Source organism: Zingiber officinale, chromosome 4B, assembly GCF_018446385.1.
Source record: "Zingiber officinale cultivar Zhangliang chromosome 4B, Zo_v1.1, whole genome shotgun sequence".
Taxonomy (NCBI): domain Eukaryota; kingdom Viridiplantae; phylum Streptophyta; class Magnoliopsida; order Zingiberales; family Zingiberaceae; genus Zingiber; species Zingiber officinale.
The window spans coordinates 27,107,823-27,135,737 of NC_055993.1; the positions used below are offsets into that span (position 1 = coordinate 27,107,823).

Below are 27,915 nucleotides of genomic sequence, written 5' to 3' on the forward strand. Positions count from 1 at the left end.
GATATCGAAACCAATGAAATATGTTTTATTCGACTTTATTTACCCAATCATAATGTTTATGCCTAGAAATCATTCATCACCCAACTTGCTGGGAATTTATTTGTGGCACCAGTAGTCATTCCACATCTATTTTCTCTTCTCCAGTTCTAAACAAATAGATGCATTAGTAAAGTGAGGTCGGGATCGGGATAGGGATCGCATTGAAAATACAATCTCACAATTTCGACCCGTATTTGAACGATAACCCAGGTCTAGCAGGGAGTCTTAGGTCCTCCGGGATCGTATTGAAAATACAATCTCACAATTTCGACCCGTATTTGAACGATAACCCAGGTCTAGCAGGGAGTCTTAGGTCCTCCCAGTTTGCATCATCGACTGCGGAAAAATAGTTATCCACCACTTTATCATCTACTAAATCCAATCGAGAAGGCTCCCACTGCAACCATAACAGAAGGCGAGATTAGCTATCACAGTCACTGTGCTTATTTTTAACAAAACTTGCGTCGAGAAGACTGAAAGAAAGACAGGACAGGGATCTCAACCTTTGGATTTTTATCTTTAACCACCAACAAAGCCCTGCAACCCTGCAGTGGAAGTTGAAATTTTAGAAATATCACATAAAACTCATCCATGACTGGGTGGTAGAAGCTTATGATGATCTTAAAGCCACCGTAAAATAAATGAGGGAGGAAAAACACTAGAAAAAGGATCATGATGGTATTTGTTTCGAGACTTGTATAAAAGTTCACATTTAGTGCAGAAAATGTGATGTGAAATCTAAAATCTTTTACCTCAAAGAAATCTTTACTAGCTTCTTTACGCAAAATATGGCAACACAGTCGATAATCTTTAATCAAGCATTGGCCAATTCCCTGTGTTCGTCCTTCTCTGATCTGGTCAACACAAGAATAAACACAGTATCAAATCAAATGGAAAGGATGACATGGCCTGATAGCTAATTCAGCTCTAACTAGAGGTCAATTAGTCAATCAAAGGATCCAGTAATTATTACGGGATAGTGGACAATGGTAAGTATGAGGATGTAATGACAAGAATTCAGTCTGATATTGAAAACTAAAAAACTATATGATCAGTGGAGGATAAATACTGTAGTTCCCGTAGACGTATAAAATTGTATAAACTATAGAGGTATTAAACTAATAAGTCATACTATGAAACTTTGAGAAATATTAATAGAAAAAAAGCTAAGGATACCACATTGACCTAAAATCAATTTAAATTTATGTATGAAAGGTCGATAATAGAAGATGTACATCTTCTCATACAACTAATTAAAAAGTATCGGGAACAGAAACAAGACTTACATATGATATTCATCGACTTAGAAAAAGTTTATGATAGAATCCCAAGGAAAATTATATGGATAATTCTAGAAAAGAGAAGTGTTAGCATAACATATATTGAACTAATTAAAGATACGTATGAGAATGTAATGACAAAAGTGAAGATGGTTTAACCAAAGTGTTTCCCATAAAGATAAGATTACATCAGGGATCAATTATAAGTTCTTATCATTTTACATTAATCATGGACGAACTGAACACATCTAAGATATGGTACGTGCATGTTGTTTGCGGATAATATTATTTTGGTAGATAAGACACGTGAAGGAGTAAATGCTAAATTCGAATCTTTGCATAAAATGTTAGAAGTAAAAGATTTTAGGCATAGTAAAGATAAAATATATGAAATTTAATTTTAATAATAATAGACGTAATGAGACAATTGTTAAAATAAGAAATAATGAGTTGTCCGTAACAGGAACTTTTAAGTATTTAAAATCATTTTTACAAAATGGAAGAATTAAGAGATGTCTTTCATAGAATACAAGTAGGATGGTTGAAATGGAGCAGAGCGTTAGGTGTTTTATGTGATCCTAAAGTATCTCTAAAACTTAAAGGGAAGTTCTATAATGGCAATTAGACCTACTTGATTATATGAAATTGAATATTGAACTATGAGCAAAAGATGAGAGTTGCAAATATAAAAATGTTAAAGGTGGATGTGCAAACATACAATGATGGACGGATAAGAAATGAAAACATTAGAGAAAAAGTCAGAGTTGCACTTATTAAGAAAAACTCCGAAAGACACATTTAAGATGATATAGATATGTACTTAGACGATCAACAAATGATCCGGTTAGGCAATGTGAAACTATGAAAAATATGCACATTAAACGAGGAAGAGAAATATCAACAAATACTTGATTAGCAATAAAAAAAATAAGATCAAATTTATTTAAATATAAATGATAATATAATAAGGGATAGAGCTCAATGGTGTAGAAGGATCCATATAGTCGATCTCACCTAACGGAATAAGGTTTGGTTGTTGTATAATGAGCAATCTCAAGTTGATTTTCACCGAGGCTAGGTAAAGTTAAACTTTCTAAAGCAAGAGGATGACATCCAATAGAAAAAAAAAAGTACGTTTCTTTATTAAAAATTTAAAGTGTGTTTATAAACAGAAAAATACTTTCTTACTTGCGGTCCTCAAATTGACTATATTAATGATCAGAGGCGGAAAAAAGTATAGCACCATTATTCATACCGCTCTTAGAGTAATTTTCAGACTCATCGGAGATGCTTTTTTCAAGGACTGGATTGCACCCTTAATCCACTCATCAGCTGCATTTACAGCTTCCAATTCCTTCAACAATTATAATTAACTTTAAAAACAGATATACTAAGAAAATATGCACTCAATGGCACTTTAAATGTTAGGGAGTACAAAATAATTCTAGAACTGGAATGATATAGCCACCGGCAAGGGTCTGATAATGGTGAATCAAACTTACAAGGGAAGACAAAATTTCTTCAACTGTTTCCTTGGAAAAGCATTTGTCAATCACATCCAAGCTACAGAATCCATTGAAGTGTATCAAAAGGATGAGACAGAAAAAATAAAAGTGGCATGAAAATGGAAAAGGATAAAGAGCGTAAAATTGTGTTTAGGTAATCTATTTGAATTGCAAACTTTCTATCATCATTTAGACAGTAATCATCTACATAACAAAGAATTGGTACTCATAACATTGAGAACCACCAATGGAAGCTAACATTCTGACATAAAGTTCATTTTTTCTCTAACAAGAATCCTTTTGATGGCACATTTGGGTAGTAAAGTTTTGTTTCATCCAGAAACAGCAAACAGACAATGATGGAAAAGAAGGAAATATGGAAGATGAGGTAAGTTCTTGGAAGGTTGCAGAAACTTGTATGTTAGAACTGTGAGTATGCATATGAACATATAAACAAGGAGAAAGATGTAATATATTATATTTACCAGAAATTACCTTTTAAAAGCACTACTTTCTTTCACAGGCACATTATTTGAAAATCGATCAATAACTGAGCAGATAGAAAAATGATCTGAAGTATCCACCTTTGTTAGTGCTTCTTCCAATAATGCCAATTTCTGTTAAGCAACATGAACACTCAGTGATGCACATAACCATTAAGATTTTCTACAAGCAGCCAAAACATGAAAGAAACTTGATACAAAAAGAGCAATATCAAATTGAGGTAAATATGTATATCATAACAAATGGAGAACTTAGTCTTTGTCACAGGACAATTAACCATAGAAGGGACAAAGTGAGTAGCAAGGCCACAAGCAAGCATTTCTGGTCCATCCAACCTTGCACCAGTCAACCCAACATATTCTCCTACAAAGGAATTAAAAAAATAAAAAAATAAAAAACATGAAAAAAGCCATAATAGTTAGTTGTCTTAAAAGAGTCAAGAATCATGTACTTTAACAATAACAACATTTCTGAATTGTGCTTCCCATAATACGAATAATAGAATATTTATGTCCCTAAACAAAAAAGGTAAATTTTGATAATGTATAACTACTCTACTCTTTCTTTCCTTGTTCTCACAAAAGGAATATTAGAAGGAAAATCAGATTATGTAGGATTTTGATTACCATAAGAAAGAGGCTTTAAGTTTTCAGGGCCTAATTTTGTTCAATTTCAAGACAGGAGTCATTAAAACATGATGTTTTTAAGCAATGGTTAGATAATCTAAAATTTTAGGAAAGACTGGAGTTCTCAAAAGCATCAAATTCTTCAACGGAATTAAAGCAATGAAAATGATAAGGAAAAAGATGGCGAGATGAAAATCCTAGGTTGGGAGACTTCAGAAGATGGGATTGGGAGCCATAGGTCAGGAATCTTTAGATTGGCCACTGGGTCAGGAATTGAGTTAGGAAAAAGGAGACATCAAGCATATAATAGTTATGTAACGATGTTAGTTTCTAACTAATCTGAGCAAATTGATTGATAATCCTTCCACATCCATCCAAAAGCCACATACTAACATAGTGGTCGGCTAACATAGGCAGTTATATAAACTTGAATTCACCAATTCTCTTTGTTAGGAACCTAAATGTAAATATTATTAGCATCAGGGACCTAGTTGTAATATTTTTGTTCATTACACAGAGGTGGAAGAGACTGCCTAGGTGATTAGACTAACCTTTCTCCGTAACATGATATCAAGTTGATGTCGATCTCTTCTACCTTCTCCTATTTCATTATATAAATAGCCTCAATAGATTTCCTATCAAGTTGATGTTGATCTCTTCTACCTTCTCCTACAGATGATTGAAATCTTGTATCATGTAGGGCAAAATGGTTGAAACGTATCGTTCCAATAAATCATTGAGAATATCACTCGGGACTAAAGTTTAAAATATTGAGCCGTGTCGTAGTTTCAGTCTTTGTCCAGAAAGATGTTTTAGTATTGTGCAAATACTCTGATGCATGGTGCCAGTGACAGATTAGAGGTTGACGAAGGAAGAAGATGAAGCAAAAGAAGGAAACATTGTCTGTGTTGGGTGCTAGGTGGTATCGAATTTTGAAAATTTACCAGAATGATATCTTTTGACTATTTCGCTTAGCATGATACAAAATATAAAACCATACTCGACAGAGACAATGTCTCATTCTTATGTTTTATGTCCTTCCTTCTTCAACTCTAATCAATTACCATCACCATGTATTGAAACATCGGCATGATATCGTTCCAATCAAAGACCGAAACTTCGGCATGACTCAAGATTTTAAACCTTGCTTGAATCTGCTTGAACTCGCAGCTTTGGACACACTACCAATGTTACCTACATCGCCCGAGAAATCGCGATCGCCACTTCTCAACTTTGTATGATTGCCTATGTTCAAATGAAGATGCAAATGCCTCTAACACACGAATTTGTGGACCTCGACTAGCACAACAACCTCCTAGCAGTGCCAAAATAATCCAGCAAACAAACCGAACTGCCCATAGACCCTGCTAATGGTTGGCATCAATAGCAAGGTTGAGGATTAGCATTGGATCTTCTACACTTTAATGGTCACGTTCATTTCACAATCCTCTTTCCACAAAATGATCTATATTCTCGTCCATCACAATTAATCAAGTATGTCTTTATTATTTATTCTAGTCTTTAAAAGGATGTTGTTACTACTATTCTGAGTCACATTGTGCATTTACTGTTATTGATGTAATCTTCTTTGAATAATCAATTAGAGGTACTTCCTATGTCTTTTAATACATTAGAACACCCTAACACTTTCAAGAGACTCTTCAGCACTCCAATCATCTACCACTACGCAGATCCTACCTCTGCTTTAGACCTTCCTATTGCTTTCCTAGAAGGTATTAGAAAGTGTTCCACTTCACATCCACTTTTTACAATTTATTGCATATTTCACCATCACCTAAATATTCTGCATTTATATCTTTAATTTTATAACTGATTCCTAAAAATGTCTCAGAAACTCTATCAAATCCCAATTCATAGAAACAGAAGGCTAGGATGAACGAGATGGATGCTCTCTATTCAATGATGTTTTTTCCTCCAAGGAAGTCTACAGTTCTCACAATACTTAGAAGTTGCTCTTCTCTCACTATGGAAGTTTATAGTAGGATGCAAGCCGTTTAAATGCTCTTCAAATGATAGACAGATTGAAAGCTCGCTTAATGACAAAGGGGCATACTCAGATTTATGGCAAAGACTACCTTGGAATATTTTCTAGTGACTAAGATCAATTCAATTTTCTCATCTTGGCTAAGGGGCATACTCAACTTGCCATCAAGAATGACTTACTCTATTCATGGTTCATGTATTCATGGTAATCTTATTAAGGAGGTTTATATAGAAATTATATAGAGAAATATTAGAGGTTTATTACTTTAGGGGAGAATAACCTAGTATGCAAGGTAAAAAAATTATTGTATGTGTTGATGTGATCCTAAACGGTTTGGTTTGCAAAGTTAAGCTATGCTCTTCTCTAATATAGTATGACCAAGAGTACAATAGATCACTCTATTTCATCTCCTCTCTTAGTCAAAAAGATGTCTCTCATTTTGTATAGGTCGATGACATTATCACAGTTGTTATTGGGATTGCATGATTGAAGGAGTAACCACATCATCATTTTCAAATCAAAGATTTAGATAAGTACTTTTTTAGAATAGAGGTTGCTGAAATATTCTTAGTATATTCATTGAAATTCTTAGTATATAATTGATATATTTAAGGAGACTAATATGTTACAGACCTATGGATAATAATCTTATATTAGTACACTAATTGATCTCAAAAAGTAAGGGAACTGGTATGAAAACTAAATTAGCTAATAGTTACAAAATTAACTTTTAGAGATCACACGTCATGATAATTGGGAAGGAACATCCCTAAGAATCCCTTAAGCATTCAGAAAAGAACACTTGTTTCACAGTTGAGGACATCTTCAAATTGTGAGGTACACTCATAATCTATCGACAGCAAGGTATTGTGTTCTTTTAGAAGGTAGGCTAGTTTTCTAGAAGAACAAGACATAATATTATAGCCAAGTCAAAAACAGTATAGAGTATAGGGTCATAGCCCTAGCAACATATGTGCTTTATTCAAGTCAATTGATAGACTCATTTAGCAATGCTCTCATAGAGCTACTGGAGTTCTACTATGATAGCTAAGTTGCATATGTACATAGCCTCTAATCAAATGTTTTATGAGAGAATAGAACATATAAAAATCAATTATCAATTCATCAGAGAGAAAGAAAGTGCAATCTAATGAATTCATTATTTTATTTTTCAGCACTAATGATCAGCTAGCTAGCAAACTAACTAAATGTTCGAGGAAAACTAGAATTGAGTATATTGATAATAAATTAGATTCCCATAATATAATTAAACTAATTTAGAGGATGTTATGCAACTTAATGTACATACGATTAATATAAAGCATGTATTTGTCATATTTTTATTGATTAATAATATACAAGATGGAGATAGGGGTCGCAATTTCTGTTGTGCTATGTTAATCATGGCATAAAAAATGTTGTCATTTGGTTAATAAAAAATCTATACAAGATAATTAAAATAATAATAATAATTTGATAAGGTGTGAGATTAACTAAATTTCATAAAGAATTACACTATGTGACATAAAATTATCAATATTTAAAAATAAATTATCTACATAACCAAGTCTATTTGTGTCAACCCATTTGCATATTTAGGTTGTGTTGTATCACTTTTGAATTTTATCTCTCTGAATCGTGTTTCAAGTTTGGTCTTGTCTAATATTGTCAGCTCTAGGTGGTACGAGTCTACATAGATGATTCTTTCCCTATAACACACTTAATCTCTAGGTCTTACTTGAGATTCAAAGCAAAGGCACCAATCAAATGCATCTAACATCTCTCTTGGTTTAATACGTTTCCCTATTTGTGTTTGATAAAAGGGGGTCGAGAACATAAAGTTGGTTGGTTCGATGGGATTCTTCAATATGACCTCCGAATTATCTAATCCCTAAGGCACAAAACTTAAGGTTATAAGAAAAAAATCCTAGTAAAGGATAGCAATAGGGTGAGGTGGGGTGGTGAGGCAGGTTTTGCAATTCACATTATCCCCTCCCTATATAAGAAGTTGGGTCGGATAGCATATGAGTTATAGGATGAATCCTTCTTCCACATTTCTGCCCACTCCGCTGCTCATGTGGGCCGGATTTAGGTCGAGATGATAAAAGTTCATATAAAATATCTTTGATTATCTATAAAATATATATATTGAACTAAATTCATGCATACAAGAGAGGTGGGCATAGAATTTCCATCTTATATACACCTGGTCCTACATATTGTCAACTAAATTCATTTGGTGACGAGGTGGCCTCAATTGGATTGGGTTAAGGCAGGTTCTGGTCAAGGTGGGCCAAATTGTCAATTTCACACCAGTGAGAATTTCCCATCAGACTAAGTATTATAAAATTAGACTAAGTATTCATTTAGACCTTTAGATCTTTTTGTTACGGTCAACCTCATATTGAAAGATAAAGGTGATTCAAATACAACTTTATCCAGCAATTGTTCTGCTCAGAAGTTGAATTCAAAGGAGAAGACAACGCCACAGTTGAGAAGAAAAGAGGTGAAGTCAGTTAACATACCAAAAGATCCAGGGAGCCTTGATAAAAAGTATGAAGCACCTATATCAGGAAACAATCCAAGTGATGTTTCTGGCATGGCAAAAATCTGAAGAAAATGTGTAGATGGAAGCATTAGAAAAGATTCAAACCAATCAGTCCATATGCACATATAATATACATGAATAAAAATAAAAATGTATAATGTAGACTCAATTCAGATATCCTTTGCAGTTTTACATATACAGTTTCACACATCAAAAGAAAAAAAAAACACTATGATTTTGCTTTATCAGAGACCATGTTGTATACGAATTAGACTTCTCACTGGATGGATAAAATAGAAATCTCCAAAGTCAAACTTGAGTAACAAGTAGACAAAGGAAGCATATATGCACTTTGTTCTTAACTTCTTGGCAATAAAAATGAGTAAGGCTCCAAACATGAGTTTGTAACTGATAACTAAACAGAATGAACTCATCTCCTAATTAATTTGTGAAATGCAACTCAATGCTGATGAAGGAAACTTTAGAAGGATTACAAATTTGCTTTCATTATCAAAATTTAATGCTTCTTAATCATGCTAAAATAAAATTTATCATAGTCTAAAAACTTTGCCCATATATATATATATATAGAACTGGATCATCACTGCAAACTTATTTCTGGCATGAGTTGCAGTCTTTTGAGGATTATCATTTAAGAAAGAAGAAACCAAAAAATTTCGCCACTGCACCTAAATAATGCACACACATAAAATTACAAACAGAAAATTGCCGGATGGTTCCTTAAATAATTCTTGCCAATCAAAAGTTTGGAGGGGATGAGCAATGAAGCTGAACTATTGGAACCCTAAGTTCCATGGAGAAAGCATGAGTTGTTTATTGTTTGGTATCAAAAGAAAGTAATATCCATGGCTAAGAAACCTAACAAAACAAACATGCTTGGGCGGTAACCAAAATGAAAACTGATTGGACTGATGTCAAATTGACAATGGCAAGTAGTGTGCTTGAGTGGATATTAATGTTTCAACTTGCATATACATTCTCTTACCTAATGTATCCTTTAAAAAAAGATACTTGGAACCAAAAATTAATTAGATGGGCCAAGCAGCAATAAAGCATGAAATGGATGGCAAACAATAAGCCAACTAATTCTGTTCTGCAGATGGTAGAACAAAGTTAAAAGTGGTTGTACCGCTTTCTCTGTGGCAACTCTGAATCTCCCATGTATAGAAAGACCAGCTCCGCCACCCATTACTATTCCATCTAGAATGGAAACCTTCATACAAAATCCATGAAGATTTTTTAAGATGAATCTCAAATAGCTCATGAGTAACTATTAAAATCTTTTAGAAAATTAATATGAAAAAGGATACAAAAGTCACCTGAGGTTTTCTGTAGGTTGCAATTAAGTAATTTAAGATGAATTCATTCCAGAAAAAATGAGCACCCAATGTCCAATTACCTGATGCATGAAAGAAGATAACAACTTAAGTTGGCATTAAATAAATATAAGATAGTACATTTACCTTTAACTCCGCCCGTGACGAACCAGTCATGGCCAGTCCAAGCCCGGATAAAGGAGAGTTGTATTAAGTTGTCGGCCAACGTTAAAATTATGGTAAATATTCAATGAATGGATCCATTAAACTATTGTGTTAATGCTAAATTGTTCCCCGGAAGGAACTCGTTGTAAGGTTCGACTGGCGACTGTAACGTCTCTGCAAGGGCCGCTATATCTCCAGAACTCAGGTGTAGTGCTAAATATGCCAGAGTTCGCCTTGTAGGGTCCGACTATAACGTATCGGCAAGGACCGCTACATCTCCGTGAGAACTTGAGTGTAATCTTAAATAAGTAAGAGTTCTCACATTATAGGTTGGATAAGAACAAATATGATGGGAAAACTAATAATCTAAGATTTGGAACATGGAACATAGAAAACTTCACTGGTAAATCAATGGAGGTAGTAGATATAATGATTAAGAGAAGAATTAGTATTTTGTGTGTACAAAAGGCAAAATGGATAGACGAGAAGGCAAAATTGATAGAGAACTCGGTTAAGTTATGGTACACAAGAAAGAATAAAGTAAAAAATAGAGTGGGTATTGTTGTAGATAGTTTGTTAAAGGATGAAGTTATAAGAGTAGTTAGAAAAGGGGATAGAATTATAACTCTTAAGATAATAGTGGTGAAATAAACTATGAACATAATTAGTGTATATACACCGCAAGTAGGATTAGATGAAGCTACCGAATCAAGATTTTGGGACGAGTTAGATGAAATATTACAAAACATTCCGTCAAATAAAATGATTTTAATAGGAGATGATCTAAATGGGCATGTCGGAGTAGAAAATGAGGAATATGAGAGGGTACATGGGGTTATGAGTTTGCAAAGAGAAATGAGAAAAGGAAAATTATATTAGATTTTGTGATGACATATGACCTTATATTAGCTAATACATTTTTTTTTAAAAAAAAAGAATAATACTTAGTCACGTTCAAAAGTGGGAATAATAAATCACAAATTGACTTTCTTATGATTAGGAAGAAGGATAGAAAGATTTGTAGAGATTGCAAGGTCATCCCTAGAAAAAACTTAACTACCCAACATAAGTTAGTAGTGTTGGATATACCCCTCAAACATAGTATTAATAGAAAGAAAATATATACAACTCATGAAATTAAGTAGTAGAAGTTAAAGGATGGGAAGCGAAATATATTTAAGGAAAAGGTAGGAGCACAAGCATTAGGTGAAATATACGGTGATGCTAATACGACATGGGATAAGATGATATCAAAGTTGAAAATAGTAGCTAAGTTTGCAGATGATATTATTTTGGTAGATGAAACACGTGAAGGAATAAATGCTAAACTAGAATTTTGGCGGAAAACACTAGAAGGAAAAGGTTTTAGGCTTACTAGAATAAAGACAGAATATATGAAATTTAAGTTTAGCAATATTAGGCATAATGAGATAATTGTTAAGATAGGAGATGACGAGTTACCCAGAACCGAGAACTTTAGACATTTAGGATCATTTTTGCAAAATGATGGAGGGATTGAGAGAGATGTCTTACATAGAATATAAGCAGGAGAGTTGAAATGAAGGAGAGCATCGGGTGTTTTATGTAACTGTAAAGTACCTCTAAAACTAAAGGAAAATTCTACAAAACCGCAGTTAAACCTGCTATGTTATATGGAGTTAAATGTTGAGTTATGGCTCGAGGACATGAGCAAAAGATATAAGTTGCAGAGATGAGGATGTTGAGGTAGATGTGTGGATATACAAGAATGGACCGAATAAGAAATGAGAGTATTAGAGAGAAAATCGGAGTTGCATTTATTGAGAGAAAATTCCGAGAGACAAGTTTAAGATGGTACGGGCATGTACTTAGATGACCAATAAATACTTTAGTTAGGCAATATGAAATTATGACAAACACGTATATCAAACGAGGAAGAGGAAGACCAAAAAATACTTGGTTAGCAACAATAAAACAAGATAAAATTTATTTAAGTATAAATAATGATATAGTAGAAGATAGAGCTCAATAGCATAAAAGGATCTATATAGCCGACAAAGGTTTAAAATCTCGACCCGTACCAAGATTTCAGTCCCAGACCGGAACGATACGGTTTCGGTATTTTTTTTATTTATATATAGTAATTATTAGATAAATATGATTATGGTGCATAATTTAAAAATAAGTTGCATATTGATTTTTAAAAAATTATCAGAATATAAATCTGATTATTATAATTTTAAAAAAAATTTAGAAATTTTTAGAATTTTTAAATGAAATTTAAAACAATACAAAATAATAAAAAAATATTAGAATATAAATCTTATTATTTTGTATTGTTTTAAACTTCATTTTAAAAATTTATTAAAAAAATAAATCTAATTTTAAAAAAATAAATAAATAAAATTTAAAACGGTAAAAAATAAATTTTTAGAATATTAATTAATAAAAAGAATTAATATTTTTTAAAATATATATTTTTATATATTTTGTTGGGATAATTTAATTAGGATTCATAAAAATCTCTTCGAAATATCACACGTAAGTTGGGAATTATTTAAATTAATTAAATTAAAATTTTTAATTTTGGTAACAATAGTAGGGCATCACTCGAGGTGTCCCACGACGCCTTCGAAGCCACGGAGGTGTCCCACGACGCCTCTGGCGACACTAGCGACACGACGCAGTGCGTCCAGAACACCTCCGATCGTTTGCGAAGAGGGGATGCGCGCTAGATTCCATCAGACGCGCATGACGCAGTTGATGATGCGACAAATTATCGCGGTACCTATGCCAATTTCGTTCTCGTGACGAAACAGTAAAATTTGTTCGTGTCGGGTTGCACGAAACAAGATTTTAAACGCTGTAGTCGACCCCATTTAGTGGGATAAGGCTTAGTTATTATTGTTGTATATAAATAAAATGGTAGAAATGTAAAAAGTCTAAAGGCTCAACTCCATGTCGCATAGATTAATAATGATTTGTAGATTTTTTTTCCCAAAGTTGGTGAGTGATTAAAGACAACAAAGAAGTAACAATAGCAAGGGATAGCTCTTAATGTAGTATGTTTAAATATCATATCTCAAATAGATCCTACGCCAAAGACTATATAAATCATATGAGAATAGGAATAAATCTGATGTAATTCATGAAAATAATAGAAATAAATAATTGAAATAAATTTGGCATGATTCATAAAAATAATGGACGACAATAAAATTCCATTTCAAATCCATCATCACCTTTTCCTTTCCTGCACAATCCCACCAGTTAGTCAAACATTAAACACAGTCCAATAAAGAGTGTCCTAAAGAGTGATTTCCACCTCATATGTGTTGATTTGGCAAAAAATACAACTCCCAAAGAGATGATCAGAAACCCTTCTTCCAGGATGGCTGTGAATAGGTGACACAAACTCCAGGCACCAATTTAACAGAAAAACTAAAATTATGAAATAAAAATCACTTCTATAATAAATGATTGCTTTTATATGCCAGTGGATCACAAATTTTAAATACCAAAAGTCACTAGGTAAATTTGTAAAAATAAAATATCAAAAATTTACTAATGATTCATCACGTTAAAGATGGTCATTGGAGTCATGGATCTTACAGTTTAAGCAGTTATCACGAGTTCATTTCCAGTGAAAGAAGAAAAAATGATGTCAAGAAAAGGAGGAAGAGGATTCTTACCTCAGCTCCTAGGTTCCCACTTGCTTCGCTTTCAACGACCATGACGACGAGGTGCCTTGCCACTAACTCATCCCATCCAGGTGGAAAACACAAACATAAAACTAAGGTTCAAAATCTCAAGCTATGGCGGAGTTTCATTCTTTGACAACTTTCAGTATCGTGCGAGCTAACATTTCGATATATGGTGTCAATGATGGCTTGGAGGTTGAAGGAGGAAGGAGATCAGCTAGAGGAAGGAGACATTATTTGTGGCAATGTTATTGAATTTCGAAGGAGATGAAGTAAAGAAAGGACACATTGACTATGCCGAGTGGTACTGAATTTCAATAATTTATTGAAATAATACGTTTTGATTATTTCACTTGGTATGGTACGAGATTTCAAACTATGCATAAAACTCCCAGATAATCCCATCCTCCCTTCTGCTAGAGTTATTATAGAGGGAATCGTGGAGGTAAATCAAGACTCTAAGATCCATGACGTGAGGCTATCTCCACGAGGCTTTCAAGAGAGTAAGACATAAGAACATGGATTGAGATCTCATGTTGAGTCGATCGAAATGGGCGGAAAATACCAACACCGGCACGAACCTGGCACCAATCCAAGCGATAGCCGCGGAGGCGTTGCGATGCCTATGGCCGCGTTGGAGGGTCGTCGCGACGCCCGAACCCACGCTAGAGGGTTGCCGCAATGCCCACAGCAGCGCTGGAGAGGTCGCATGGCCCCCGCGGCCGCGTGAAAGGGGTCGCGCGACCCCCATGACCACGCAAAAGGGGCCACGCAGCCCCACGCGGAAGGCGCCGCGCGACCCCCACGGCCTCGCGGAATGGGTCGCACAACCCCGAGGCCACGTGACCCCGCAGATGCGACTGCAGTCATGGTCGCGCGGGGTTGCAATCGCAGTCGTGCAGGGCTGCGGTCGCATGACCACATGTCGCAATCGGGTTTTTTATTTAAATATTTTTTTAATTAAAACAATTCCCAAGATGGATGGGATAATTCAAAGAGACTTAATTAAACCCTAATAAAATTATTTAGTTAATTAAATATTTTATTTATTTTAATTTTAAAAATATATAATAAAAATTTTATTTATTACTTAATTTTTTAGTTATGTTATTTTTTAATGATCTAATTATCTATACTTTAAATAAATAATCAAATATATTTTTTAAAATCCTAATTAAATTATCCCAAAAATATATAAAAATTAATTAAAAATTCTAATAAAATATTAAATATTTCTAAAATCCTCCGCATAGATGGTATTGCAAGGTCACAGCAACCACGATTTTTTTTTATTTAGCTAATTTTTTATTTTTTAAATATCTATTTTTTATAAATAAACTATTATTAATAATAATTATAAATTATTAAAATTTATTTCAAAATTTTTAAATAATTTTAAATTTTAATAAATATTTTATAAAATAATTTAAAATTTTAAAAGTAAACATAAGTTTATAATATTCTAAAAAATATTAAAAAAAAACATAATTCTTAAACATTTCAAATAATTTTTTAAAAAATAAAATTTACAAATACATTAAAAATAATTTAAAATTTTTAAATAATTTTATAATTTTAAATTTAGTTTTGTATTTTAAAAATTATTTATTTTTAAAATATTTTTTATAAAAATTTAATAAGCATTATCTTATGAGAAAATATTAAAATATAAATTCAACTTCTCAAAATATAAAACATATTTAATAATCCAATATTAGTATGAATTTATATTTATATTTAAAAAATACTGAAACTTTATCGGCACGACACGATACTAAAACCGCATCATTTTGGTGCAGGACCGAAATCTCGACACGGGTCAAAATTTTAAACCTTGGATAAGAATACAATACTTAATTAAACCCTCACTTTTAATAAATTAAGAAAATACCTTTTAAAAGATAACTTGACTTATTACATTAATCAATGATATCGAAATAGGTTATTTTAAATTTTCTCTTAAAAAAACTTTCCTCTTGATATTAATTGAAAGCCTTTGTCGAATGAAATTTTAACTTCTAGTAGTTATACCAAAATCAATCAAATGTGCAACACCTAACTTACAATATGTTTACTTCTAGATTTGAGAGAAAACACTAAGGGGAAATGCTAAAATCTATACAACACCTGGAAGAAAGAAAAACAAGCATAATGAAGAGTATTATTACTTATGCTAAGTGTTCAAAAAGTATAAGTACTTGTAGGTTCTTTAAGTAAGCCTGTGAAGATGGTGAAAGAGACCAATGTTGTTGTATACTAAAATGGGCTTACGAGGAAAAGAAAATTGCCCACAACCATCTGGATCATGAAATGCATTAATCCCACAAAAAAGGTACATTGGATACTATATACCTTCAATTACAGAATGAGCTACTGCAGCAACATCTCCACCAGCACAAAATGCTCTTCCTTTTCCCTGAAAGCATGAAGTCGTTATGTTAACAAATGCAAACAAATAAGAGTACATCGTATGCTTGCCTGTGCTTATACATGTGATATCCAAATGAAATTAGGAAGAGAAATTAAGATATAACAAGGTATTGGCAACAAATAATGATAACTTAGTTCACAGTGCTAATTGCTAATGATATATGATTCTTTCTTCTTGTACTAACTTTCTCTCATGATAGCCACAATTCAGGACAACTTTGAGATTACATCTTATCTAAGCATCCACAAAAGTGTTCAGTAGGCTAACATATCATCTAGACATCTTGGGTACAAGAGGGCATTTGTCGAAGATATTGCATTGGAAAATTAGTTAGCAATGGGTTGGAATGATGGCTTGCCAACTCATCCCAATAATTGATCTCAAAGCATAGTTACTTTCCTTAAGGGTTATTCCACCCCCACCATTGGTGTGCAATAGGGATGTAGCAAATTTCCTCTATGATAACAATGAGATCCTTTGCTATTTTGTTGTGATTTGCATTGAAGATCCAAGGGTCCACCCTAATGACAAGGTCAGCAGAGTCGCAAATCTAGTTGCTAATGCTTCATGTGCAAGGAGGAAAAAGGTTGCAACTAGATGGTGAGGGATTGTTGCGTACTATAAATTCAGTCCACCCGTTTGATTGAGTTGCTTCTTGGGATGAACCTATTCTTCTTTGATTATGGCCCTTAGATCACTTGGACAATCCAAATCACAACAGTTTAAGGCACTAGTTCATCCAAACTTGTTTAATCATGGGGTAGCACCACTTCGGTTGAAATTTACCTGTTGACCACTTCCACAGAACTTGTTGATGGAATTTTTGTCTTGCATGGCATGTTAGGTGGAGTGCACTATCTTATGTAACAAATATGTGCTTCAGCATGACTCGCTGCATGCAAGTGAAGTGCAGAGGAACCAACAAAACGTCACACTACACCTCATGTGCATTGTGTGGCCTCCTATTCCCATGTGTTCCATGGGGGAACCACATTATCATTAATTGTGTGCGTGAATCTGTCCTCTCTTGTGGTGTAGTGTGGAGCAAATCTGTCATCTGCATTGCACATGACCTAGCTTCATCTTTTTTTTTTTTTTTTTTTTGATAATCAAGGTATTAAAACAATACTAATTATTACTTTTTTTTTATAATTTTCTTGATCCTAATTATTACTTTTAGCCTTTAATTAATTCTAAAATAATTTTTACTCAATTCTAATTTTTAAAATATTAGTTTAACCTAATAATAAATATTTATAATAATCAAATATTATAATAATATTTTTAACAAATATATTTTATATTTCAAAAAGTACTAAAATCATATCATTCTTGTCATAAACTGAAACTTCAATATGGTTCAAAATTTTAAACTATGGTGATAATGGGATTTAAGAGTCCAATAAACTACTTACTACCTAGGGATCAAAAGTCCAAGGGGAGATTTGCCCTCTTTACCCCTTGAATCATTTAGTGCACCTCTAGAAACATTCAATGGGGGAAAAAATATAAAATTATATAGATCCCTAATCAAAACTTTCTTTTAGTGAAAAAATTATAATGAGCCATATTTCAATATTATTTGCATTTTGAAGTTCACAATATACTGGATATCATATCAGTAATTGACATCAAATGGATGTTAACATGTTCCACAGTATAAAAGCAAGTGAAAATGCTATATTCATATGAACAAAAGGAACTAGAGAAATATAAATGCAATGAAACCAATGATAGTGAATTCAATTAAATTTATAGAATTTCATGATTTAATAGGTACCTTAAGTATTAATAATTTGACGTTAGGATCCTTCTCATAAGCAACAAATTTCTTCAGGAGTTCCATAATCTGGCCATCAGACAATCAATAGTTCCATAATCATATGTAATGAAGGGAAATATCATGCAAGTCTTAAAGCACAATAAAACCTCATTTGAATTTAGAAATAACATTAAACTTTTTGTATTCTACCATCCTCCCTAACCAGAGAAATCAACCTCCTCATGATGGGCAGAGCTATGCTATGCATAACAATCAAAGGTAATACATCCATAAAAATTATCTCTGTGAACCATTACAACTGTTGGTTTTCTTTTCAATTAATTCTTGAAACTAAAAAAAACAACTTTTTATCTAAAAAATTCATTAGAACCTTCATCCAAGAAAAGGTGGCATTAGAAAAATAGAACGCTGGCATTAATTTCTCTTTTTTGTAGCACGTGTTACCAACTCAGCATACTGGATGACACATGCCTTGTGCAGAATCAGGAAAATGATATTAAAAACATAACCATATGGCATTTAGAAAGCAAATGTATTTAGACTTTGAAAAGGAATGTAGCAAAAAACAATGGCAAAAGAGAAAATGTTTGAACAGAAAAAGGTTGTAAACTAGTTTTCCATTTGCAGTTATGAACATTATGAACTTATGAAATCCTTGATACCAACTCATAATAACAGTTATTCACTGATATGGGTATAACATAAATGACCAATGACATATTGACACACCATTGGAAAAGAGAGAGCATTTAACTGCCGAGGTCTGTTCAAAGTTAAAACTCTTGTAGACCCATATTCTTGAATCAGAACCTAGCAAAACACAAGTTTAATTATTACAGAATAAACAACAATTGCAACAACATATAGTAAACATGATGGAAACTAATTCATAGAACATCTGAAAAACAAATAGAAATACAAGGGATTGCAAGTTTAGTGTCATAATTCTTAAAAACAAACATTTGCTAACCGACTATTACAAACAGAGTCAAAAAAAAAATCCAAAATGGATTACAAACATTAAATGCCAGCCTTGTTATATATATGGAGAACTAAAAAGTAACTAATGCAAACAATTAACAAACTGGCTCATTGTACATTTTCCCACCATAAAAATGATGAAATTAAGCCAAGGAAACAACACCAAAAGTTTGAATTTGGATGATGGCATAATTTACTCATGAAGTGATACATTGCAAGTAGACAACCAGAAGATCATCTAGGTTAATGATTCATTAATGGTCATGTCCCATTCATTCAGTGACCTGTCTAACTAATACTCACTCGAACACAAACAATTTATTATATGGTCAACAGATGACCAAGCTAGACTACTCTAATTCTAACCATAACACTAGTTAATCAATTGAAAATTGTAGTGATAAGTCTTGCATACATTTAGCAGAACAATGAAAGGATAAGAACCATGTCAACGACTCCAAGAATTTGAGAAAATCACGTCTTCATTACTTCAGTAAGCAAATAAAGAATGGAAAATTGAGAAATAGTATGAACATACCCTTAACAGAAAAAATCTCATTGTTCTTCATTATTGATGTTGTTCCAACCATGGTTTAAAATCTCATACTGTGTCAATTGAAACATATCATTCCAGTAAATCACTGAAATTGAATACCTCTCAACACCAAGATTCAAAATCTCGAATTGTGTCCTAGTTTCGGTCTTTGACCAAAAAGATACTATTCCAGTATCATGCCAGCAGTTCGATGCATAATGTCAATGACAAATTGGAGGTTAAAAGAGAAAGGAGATGAAGCAAAGTAAGGAGACATTGTCTATGCCAAGTAGTATTGAGTTTCGGTAATTTACCAGAATAATATGTTTCGACTAATTCATCCAACATGGTATAAAATTTAAAACCTTCTCTCAGCACATACTCCTTCCTATGCTTCATCTCCTTTCTTCTTCAACTTCAATCTATTATCAACACCATACATAGAAACATCAACACGATATTGAAACAATATCGTTCTGATCAAAGACTAAAACTTCGGCACGGCTCGAGGTTTTGAACCTTGGGTTCAACAACTTCGTTAATGAGCCTGTAGATAAGTCGACAGCTAGAACTAGTGGAGTGTCAATATGGTGACATGGATCAAGTCTCCTTTAAAATTCTCGACACACTCTTTGGGTTATCGAGACATATCTTTAGGTAATTGAGGCACCCTTCTTAGTATTGTTATCACCCACTTAGTTTTTTCGATCACTAACTTAACATTGTCAGTTGCCAAATCACATCTTCAAATGTTGACACACCCCTTCGCCCCTTCTGGTAGGTTTATAACTTAACACAATATTATTCCACTATGTATTTGCGATTGATTGACAATCATCTCTCAATATACAAGCACCTTTGACTCAAAATAGGAACACTCTAAATTTTGGGGTTCGACAAACTTTTAAAACCTTGGAACTCTTTAGAGAAGAGAGGGAAAGGGAAAGGACTTAAGGGGAGAAATTGCAACTTGAGAATTGAGTGATTTGAGCAAGAGAGTGGAGATTAATTTATAAGGTTACTACTTCTAAGAGTGAAAATATACAAAAATTAAAGGATGTGTCGTGTTTTGAAAAAAAAAAAATATTTCAATTGATTTATGCATCTTAGGATTGACCACCCAATGCATGACCATCTTGAATTTGTTGTTTTTATTACAGCTTGTTTGGTAGACAAACGAATGCAATCACCAAGATGCCATGCCCACATTGTTGTAGTTGCATCTTTCCAAGATGTAGTTCACAATCTCTAAGTCCAAGGCACAATAGAAATTGCGTTCATGTAAAGGGTAGAACGGTGCACAAAGCTCCCACAAATGCATATCCCGGCCTATTGTACATAGTCTTACCTTGCTTTGCAAGAGGTTATTTCCGAGACTCGAACTTGTGACCTCTATAAATTGCATCCATGTGATTTGTGTTAATGTACCAACGTCTCTTTAACACAAAAAAATGTGCCTCGACATACAAGAAATGCATAGAAAGGCAGCATTTTTTATATGCCTTGCCTGTGCATGGGATTTTACGAGATGCAATATATATAAAAATGGAATTTGATGAGATGGAGATAAAAAAAAAGGTTGCATTTGTTGCCTTGGTTCTCATGCAATGGATGGTTGGTTTTAATTAATTAATTAATTTTATTCTTCCTATCACAGCTCAATCTCGGGAATTTATGCCCTTAGTGATCCCACAAATTTAATATTTATGTATACTCGAGTTAACGCTTTAATTGGACCAATCTTTCATAACTTGAATAGTTTTCGACATTTTCTCCTCCACTCGAAAAATTAATTTACGAATGAATAGCTGTCCATATCCCCATTCCATGAATTGGTTACCAAAAATCAATTTGCAACAATTATGTTGCACACTAATTGCGAACGGACGAAAGAAATGAATGGAACAAAAAGGAAACGGTTATAAATGATATGCATTTACTGTGGATGTCTAAAGACCTTTTGAATGGATGATCACATTCAAAAGTGACCATTGAGTTTTGGGTTACTCTTTCATGATATGGTAACTTTTGGCTGTTGGGTACATTTGTGATGATTAAAGTTTGGGTTACCATATTAAATAGAGGTATCATTTTCATTACTTCTCAAAAGGCCTAAAAATAGGCCTCTTTGTAATCTCATGTGATAATCAAAGAGAGAGATAAAATTATTCTTCTCTTATTCTCTTTAAATTCTTTCTATTTTCTTGATATTTTAGTTTAAGTTATCATCACAAGTTTTGCTTGAATTTTTATACAAGCTTAACATCAAGATCATCTTCGACAATCACAGGTTGTAAGTAAATCATTGCCTTGCCCATTGATGTCTTGCAATTATCTAAAAAAATAATCCTGCTATGCGTATTAATTTTGGTAACATATGTAATTCGAGCACTAGAAATTCTTTGAGGTCATGATGATTTTATTTGTCACCAGATCATCTTTCTCAGTTCTCACATTTTTTTAGCAATTAATAATCAATTCCCTAATTTGTCTCACTAATTACATTCTTGAAATTTACATGGAATAGTGGAAATGTGCTAATCATATTGTGTTGCTACTCCTTATGATTCTTTTAGGCATCTTGTGTGTCAATTTGTTTAAGAACTTTTTAGCATACTTATTGCCACTGATAATATATTTTAGTAACATTTGTATAAATTATTTTCTAATTTATTTTTTGTGCTTATGTGATAGTAATATGGCAAATCTCACCGAACTTTGAGTTTATGGCTCTTGACATTTCAGGAAAAAATTACTTGTCATGGATCCTTGATGCTGAAATCCATTTGAATGCAAATGGACTCGGAGAAACAATTAAAGAAAATAATAAATAGACTTTACAAAATCAAGTCAAGGCAATGATTTTTCTAAGTCACCACCTCCACGAAGATTTGAAAATCGAGTATTTGAAAGTGAAAGATCCACTCGAATTATGGAAAAGTTTGGAGGAAAGGTTTAACACCAAAAAATGGTAATACTCCCTAAAGCTCATTATAATTGGATTCATTTGAGATTCCAAGATTTTAAATTAGTTAGTCAATACAATTCAGCCATTTTCAAATTAGTTCTCAATTAAAACTATATGAGAACATTATTATTGCAATATGTTAGAGAAAACACTCCACTTTTTGTTCCTCGAATATGCTCCTATAGCAACAATATCGAGAAAAAGGTTTTAAAAAGTACTCAGAACTGATTTTTTGTTTACTTGTGGCAGAACAAAATAATAAGTTATTTAAAAAAATCATGGATCTCATCCAACTGGCTCTATTCCATTCCTTGAATGAATGCGACAACTCACAACAATTCTGGATGTGGATGAGGACATGGAAATAGTCATGGTTGAGGATGTGGTCGTGGTTAGAATGTTTACCGTAATGATAGTGGTGGACATACAAACCACCAGAAGTTGGTGACTTTCATGTTTATAGTTTGTTCGTTTATTTATTTATTTTTTGAAGGCCCATGGATATTATTGATTGCAATATGTCAGAGAAAACACTCCACTTTTTGTCCCTCGAATATGCTCATGTAGCAACAATATCGAGAAAAAAGTTTTAAAAAGTACTTAGAACTGATTTTTTGTTTACTTGTGGCGGAACAAAATAATAAGTTATTAAAAAAAATCATGGATCTCATCCAATTGGCTCTATTCCATTCCCTGAAGTGAATGTGACAACTCGCAACAATTCTGGACGTGGATGAGGCCGTGGAAATAGTCATGGTCGAGGGCGTGGTGGTGGTTAGAATGTTTACCGTAATGATAGTGGTGGACATACAAACCACCAGAAGTTGGTGACTTTCATGTTTATTGTTTGTTCGTTTATTTATTTATTTTTTGAAGACCCATGGATATTATTGCATCTAAACTTGGATCAAAGATCGAAGATGAGGATCTCTGTCTCGTAGACAGTGCAACTACACATACAATTCTCCAAAACAAAAGATATTTTTCTCATCTTATTATGAAAAAGCAAAATGTGACTACTATATCCGGTAGTATAACCCTAATCGAAGGCTCCAGCAAAGCAAACATTTTACTACCTAAAGGGACTAATTTCTTGATCAATAATGCATTATTTTCACCCCAGTCCCATCAAAATTTATCAAGTTTCAAAGATATTCGTCTTAATGACTATCATATTGAAAAAACCAATATGGGAAATAATGAGTATTTATGCAGTGCTAATGTTAAAATGGGATAGAAATAAGTTTTGGAATGACTGACTATATTCTCTTCTGGTCTTTATTATACATATATTAAACTGATTGAAATAAATGTCATAGTAAATCAAAAGTTGACTAGTCAAAATGAATTCCTTTTATGGCATAATAGTGTCGTGTTGGATATGTAACGATGCGACGAATCAAGGAATATTCTTCCAGACATCTATTGAAGAACTTGAAGATTCTTCAATCTAATGAATTCACATGTAATGCATGTTATCAAGGCAAATTGACAATAAAACCATCGCCAAGTAAAATTGGAATTGAATCACTTGAATTTTTGAATCGGATACATGGCGATATATGTGGGCCAATTCACCCACCATGAGGACCGTTCAAATATTTTGTGGTTTTAATAGATGCATCTACAAAATAGTCATATGTGTGCTTATTATCACATCAGAACTTGGCATTTTCAAGATTACTTGCTTAAATAATTTGATTATGAGCACAATTTCCTAATTATCCCATTAAAACAATCCGCCTTGATAATGCTAGAGAATTTACTTCTCAAGCATTTAATGACTATTGCATGTCTATTAGTATAAAGGTTAAACATCTTGTAGCTTATGTTCATACTGAAAATGGCCTAGCAAAGTCATTTATTAGAAGCCTTCAATTGATAGCGAGACCATTACTTATGAAATCCAAGCTTCTCGTTCATGCTTGGGGGCATGCAATCTTACATGCAGCAACATTAGTTTGCATCCAACCCACTAGTTCTCAAGCCTTTTCCCCTTTACAATTGGTCTCTGGACGAGAACCTAATATCTCTCATTTATGCACTTTTGGATGTGTAGTTCATGTCCCTATCACTTCCCCTCATAGAACAAAAATGGGGCCTCAAAGGAAATTAGGTATTATGTTGGTTATGATTCTCCTTCCATTATCAAATGTCTTGAGCTCATGACGGGAGATGTTTTTACATTAGATTTCTTAATTATTGGCTTGATGAGACATTTTTTCCAACTTTAGGGGGAGCTAATACCAGGAAAGAAAAGGAAAGGAAAGGAAAGTTAGAAAAAAGGCTTACCTAGAGTAATCAATCCTTATGTCATCTTGATCCTTGCACAAAACAATGTGAACTAGAAGTTCAACAGATCATTCATTTGCAACACATTGCAAATCAATTGCCAGATAATTTCTAAAATCCCAAACGAGTAACAAAATCACATATTCTAGTAGAAAATGCTCCTATCAGAATTGATGTCTCTGAAAGACCCCTCCTAACAAATGAATCTAAACCATGCCTAAAGCGTGGAAGACCAATGAGTTCGAAGGATAAAACCCTCGAAAGAAAAGAGGAATAAATGTGAAAATTGACTGTATAGGAAAAAGGAAATAATTCGATTCAAGAAGAAAAACTTCCCGAAGAAGTTGAAAGAAATAATCAAGAAATAACGATAAATTACATTTCTACAATAAGAACATGGGATCGAACAAAAACAAATGCAAATATTGATGATATATTTACTTACAATGTGACAATTGATATTCTGAATGAGGACTTTGAACCCACGACTTTAAAGGAATGCCAATCATGAAGGGATTGGCCAAAATGGAAGGAAGCAATTCAGACAGAACTAACATCTCTCTCAAAATGTGAGGTTTTGGAGCCCATTGGTGTTAAACCAATAGGATATAAATGGTTATTCGTATGAAAAATGAGATTGTACGATACAAAGCTCAACTAGTTGCACAACGTTTTTCGCAAAGACCTAGGATTGACTATAAAGAGACATATTATCCTGTAATGGATGTTATTACTTTTCGTTATCTTATTGGTTTAGTAACACAGAGAACACTTCATATGCAGATGATGGATGTCATTACAGCATATTTATATGGTGCACTAGATAATGACCGAAAGTCCCACGAGGACTAAAGATGTCAGAAGCATGCAATTCGTGAGAATTATTTTCTATTAGATTACAAAGATCTTTGTATGGTTTAAAACAATATAGGCGTATGTGGTACTATCATCTTAGTGAATATTTGTTAAAAGAGGGTTATATAAATAACCATAGTTGTCCATAAGTTTTTATAAAAAGATCCAGATATGGTTTTTGTGATAATCATTGTATATGTTGATGATTTAAATATTATTGGCACTCCTGAAGAGATCTCAAATGCAATAAATTATTTAAAGAGAGAATTTGAAGTGAAAGATCATGGTAAAACTAAATTTTATCTCGGTGTAGTTTGAGTATTTAAAGAACGAGATTTTTATCCATGAATCAATTTATACTAAAAAAGTTTTTAAACGATTTAATATGGATAACTCATCCCATTAACCAACCCAATGGTTGTTCAGTCACTTGCTATACAAAAGAATCCTTTCTGTCCTTAGGATGATAATGAGAAGATTCTTGGTCCTGAAATGTCATACTTAACTACAATTGGTGTTTTAATGTATCTTACTAATAATACCTGACCTAATAGTGCTTTTGTTATAAATTTATTAGTAAGATATAGTTCTGCTTTAACCAGAAAGCATTGGAACGGAATTAAACATATTTTTCTATATCTATGAGGAACGATTGATATGGATCTATGTTATCCTCATGAGTCAAACGCAAAATTAATTGGGTATGCAGATGCAGGATACTTATCTGATCTACACAAAGTCAGGTCTCAATTAGGTTATATATTCACATATGGTGGACCAACGATATCTTGGAGATCTATGAAACATACTATATCTGCTACTCCATCAAATCATGCTGAAATAATTGCACTCCATGAGCTAAGTCGTGATTGCATGTGGTTGAGGTCAATGACTTATCATACTCAAGAATCATGCAATTTATTAATAAACAAGAAGACTCCAACGATACGTTATGAAGATAATACAGCTTGCATAGCCCAATTAAAAGGCGGATACATTAAGGTGATAAGACGAAATATATCAACCCCAAAATTATTTTTCACACATGATCTACTACAAAGTGGAGATATTGACATACAGAAAATTCAATCAAGTAAGAATCTTGTAGATTTATTCACAAAAGCATTGCCAACTATAGTATTTGTGAAATTGATTCATAAGATTAGAATGTGGCATCCTAAAGATATTAAGTGATGACTTAAACATGGGGGTGCAATATCAAAATACATGTATAAGGAAGGATGTACTCTTTTTCCTTCAGTAGGTTTTTTTTTGTTCGACTTTGTTTTGCCTAGCATATTCTTTATACAATAGACATCTAAGGGGGATGTGTTATACAATGGATGATCACATTCAAAAGTGACCATTGGCTTTTGGGTTACTCTTTCATGATAAGACAACTTTTGGTTTTTTGGTACATTTGTGATTATTAAAATCTGTGTTACCATATTAAATAGAGGTGTCTTTTCATTACTTCTCGAAAGGCCTATAAATAGGCATCTTTGTAATCTCATGAGATAACCAAAACGAGAAATAAAAGTATTCCTCTTATTCTCTTTAAATTCTTTCTATTTTCTTGATATTTAATTTTAGAAACCCTATGTTGGTCCTGTTTCTTTCTTTTTTTTTTCTTTTTAGTCTTGAAAAAGCAGACATCTTTATCGCCCCTAATTCTTGCGATTGGTAAAGGAAATAGTAAGAAAGAGAGTATTCCAACTAATCATTTGCAACTGACTTTATGGAGAAATACCTGATCGGTGCCGTCGTTGTTCGAGTGGGAGGATGCCATGAGGATCTCCAGAAGCCTTCTGGATCAAATTTTAAGGAATCATACCGAATTCTAGGTCAAAAGAAAGGGAAAGGATGAGATGGAAAGTGGTCATTACACAGAAGCAGGTGTAGATTCTGGTGCGAGGTGTTCTGAGATACAGCAGCAATAGCTGTGACTTTCCTCCTTATACGCGTCAGATAAACAATACAACGTAGAATCCATGTGCATTTACAATGGCGTTTATTGGGCTTTAAAGGCCCATTATGGCTAACCAGGTGGCCCATCTAATTAGGCCCTTTTTGGTTGGCCTAAATTGACAAAATAAAGAGTAAAAGTTGTCATTTATTTTTTAATCATATCCTGTTGTTGGAACTGATTAAATTCAGGGTTGACTGATTCCATGAAGATTTTTTAATGGAGATCATAAGAAATTAGGAAGTGCTCACTAAGGTATATCCAAACCGTTACATGGTAATCATTTGGAGTTTTCTGAGATGTTTGATTAACCATCAAATTAACACATCTATAATTGAGGATATGATCGACCAAGGCTTGGAGAATTAATTTGTTTGGTATTACTATTTTCTCAACGATGCGTTACTCGCAATTT

At 33.2% G+C, this 27,915-nt stretch overlaps 1 protein-coding gene across 2 annotated transcripts; it reads right to left on the reverse strand.

Annotated features, from left to right (window-relative positions):
• On the reverse strand, window positions 1-27,502 carry LOC121974892 (3-hydroxyisobutyryl-CoA hydrolase 1-like). Of its 2 annotated transcripts, none has more exons than XM_042526169.1 (15): window positions 27,421-27,502; window positions 27,285-27,339; window positions 18,633-18,713; window positions 17,901-17,969; window positions 16,042-16,105; window positions 9,848-9,927; window positions 9,658-9,741; window positions 8,485-8,569; window positions 3,606-3,691; window positions 3,320-3,441; window positions 2,822-2,882; window positions 2,575-2,673; window positions 792-893; window positions 543-584; window positions 1-436 (listed from the first exon to the last, which is right to left on the reverse strand). In XM_042526169.1, the coding sequence occupies exons 2-15, from the start codon at window positions 27,321-27,323 to the stop codon at window positions 299-301; spliced, it is 1,152 nt and encodes a 383-aa protein (XP_042382103.1). In that variant the 5' UTR covers window positions 27,324-27,339; window positions 27,421-27,502; the 3' UTR covers window positions 1-298. The 2 variants fall into 2 exon arrangements, with proteins under 2 accessions (XP_042382103.1, XP_042382102.1); XM_042526168.1 differs by having other exon boundaries at window positions 27,285-27,342.
• Between the last annotated feature and the right edge of the window lie 413 nt (window positions 27,503-27,915).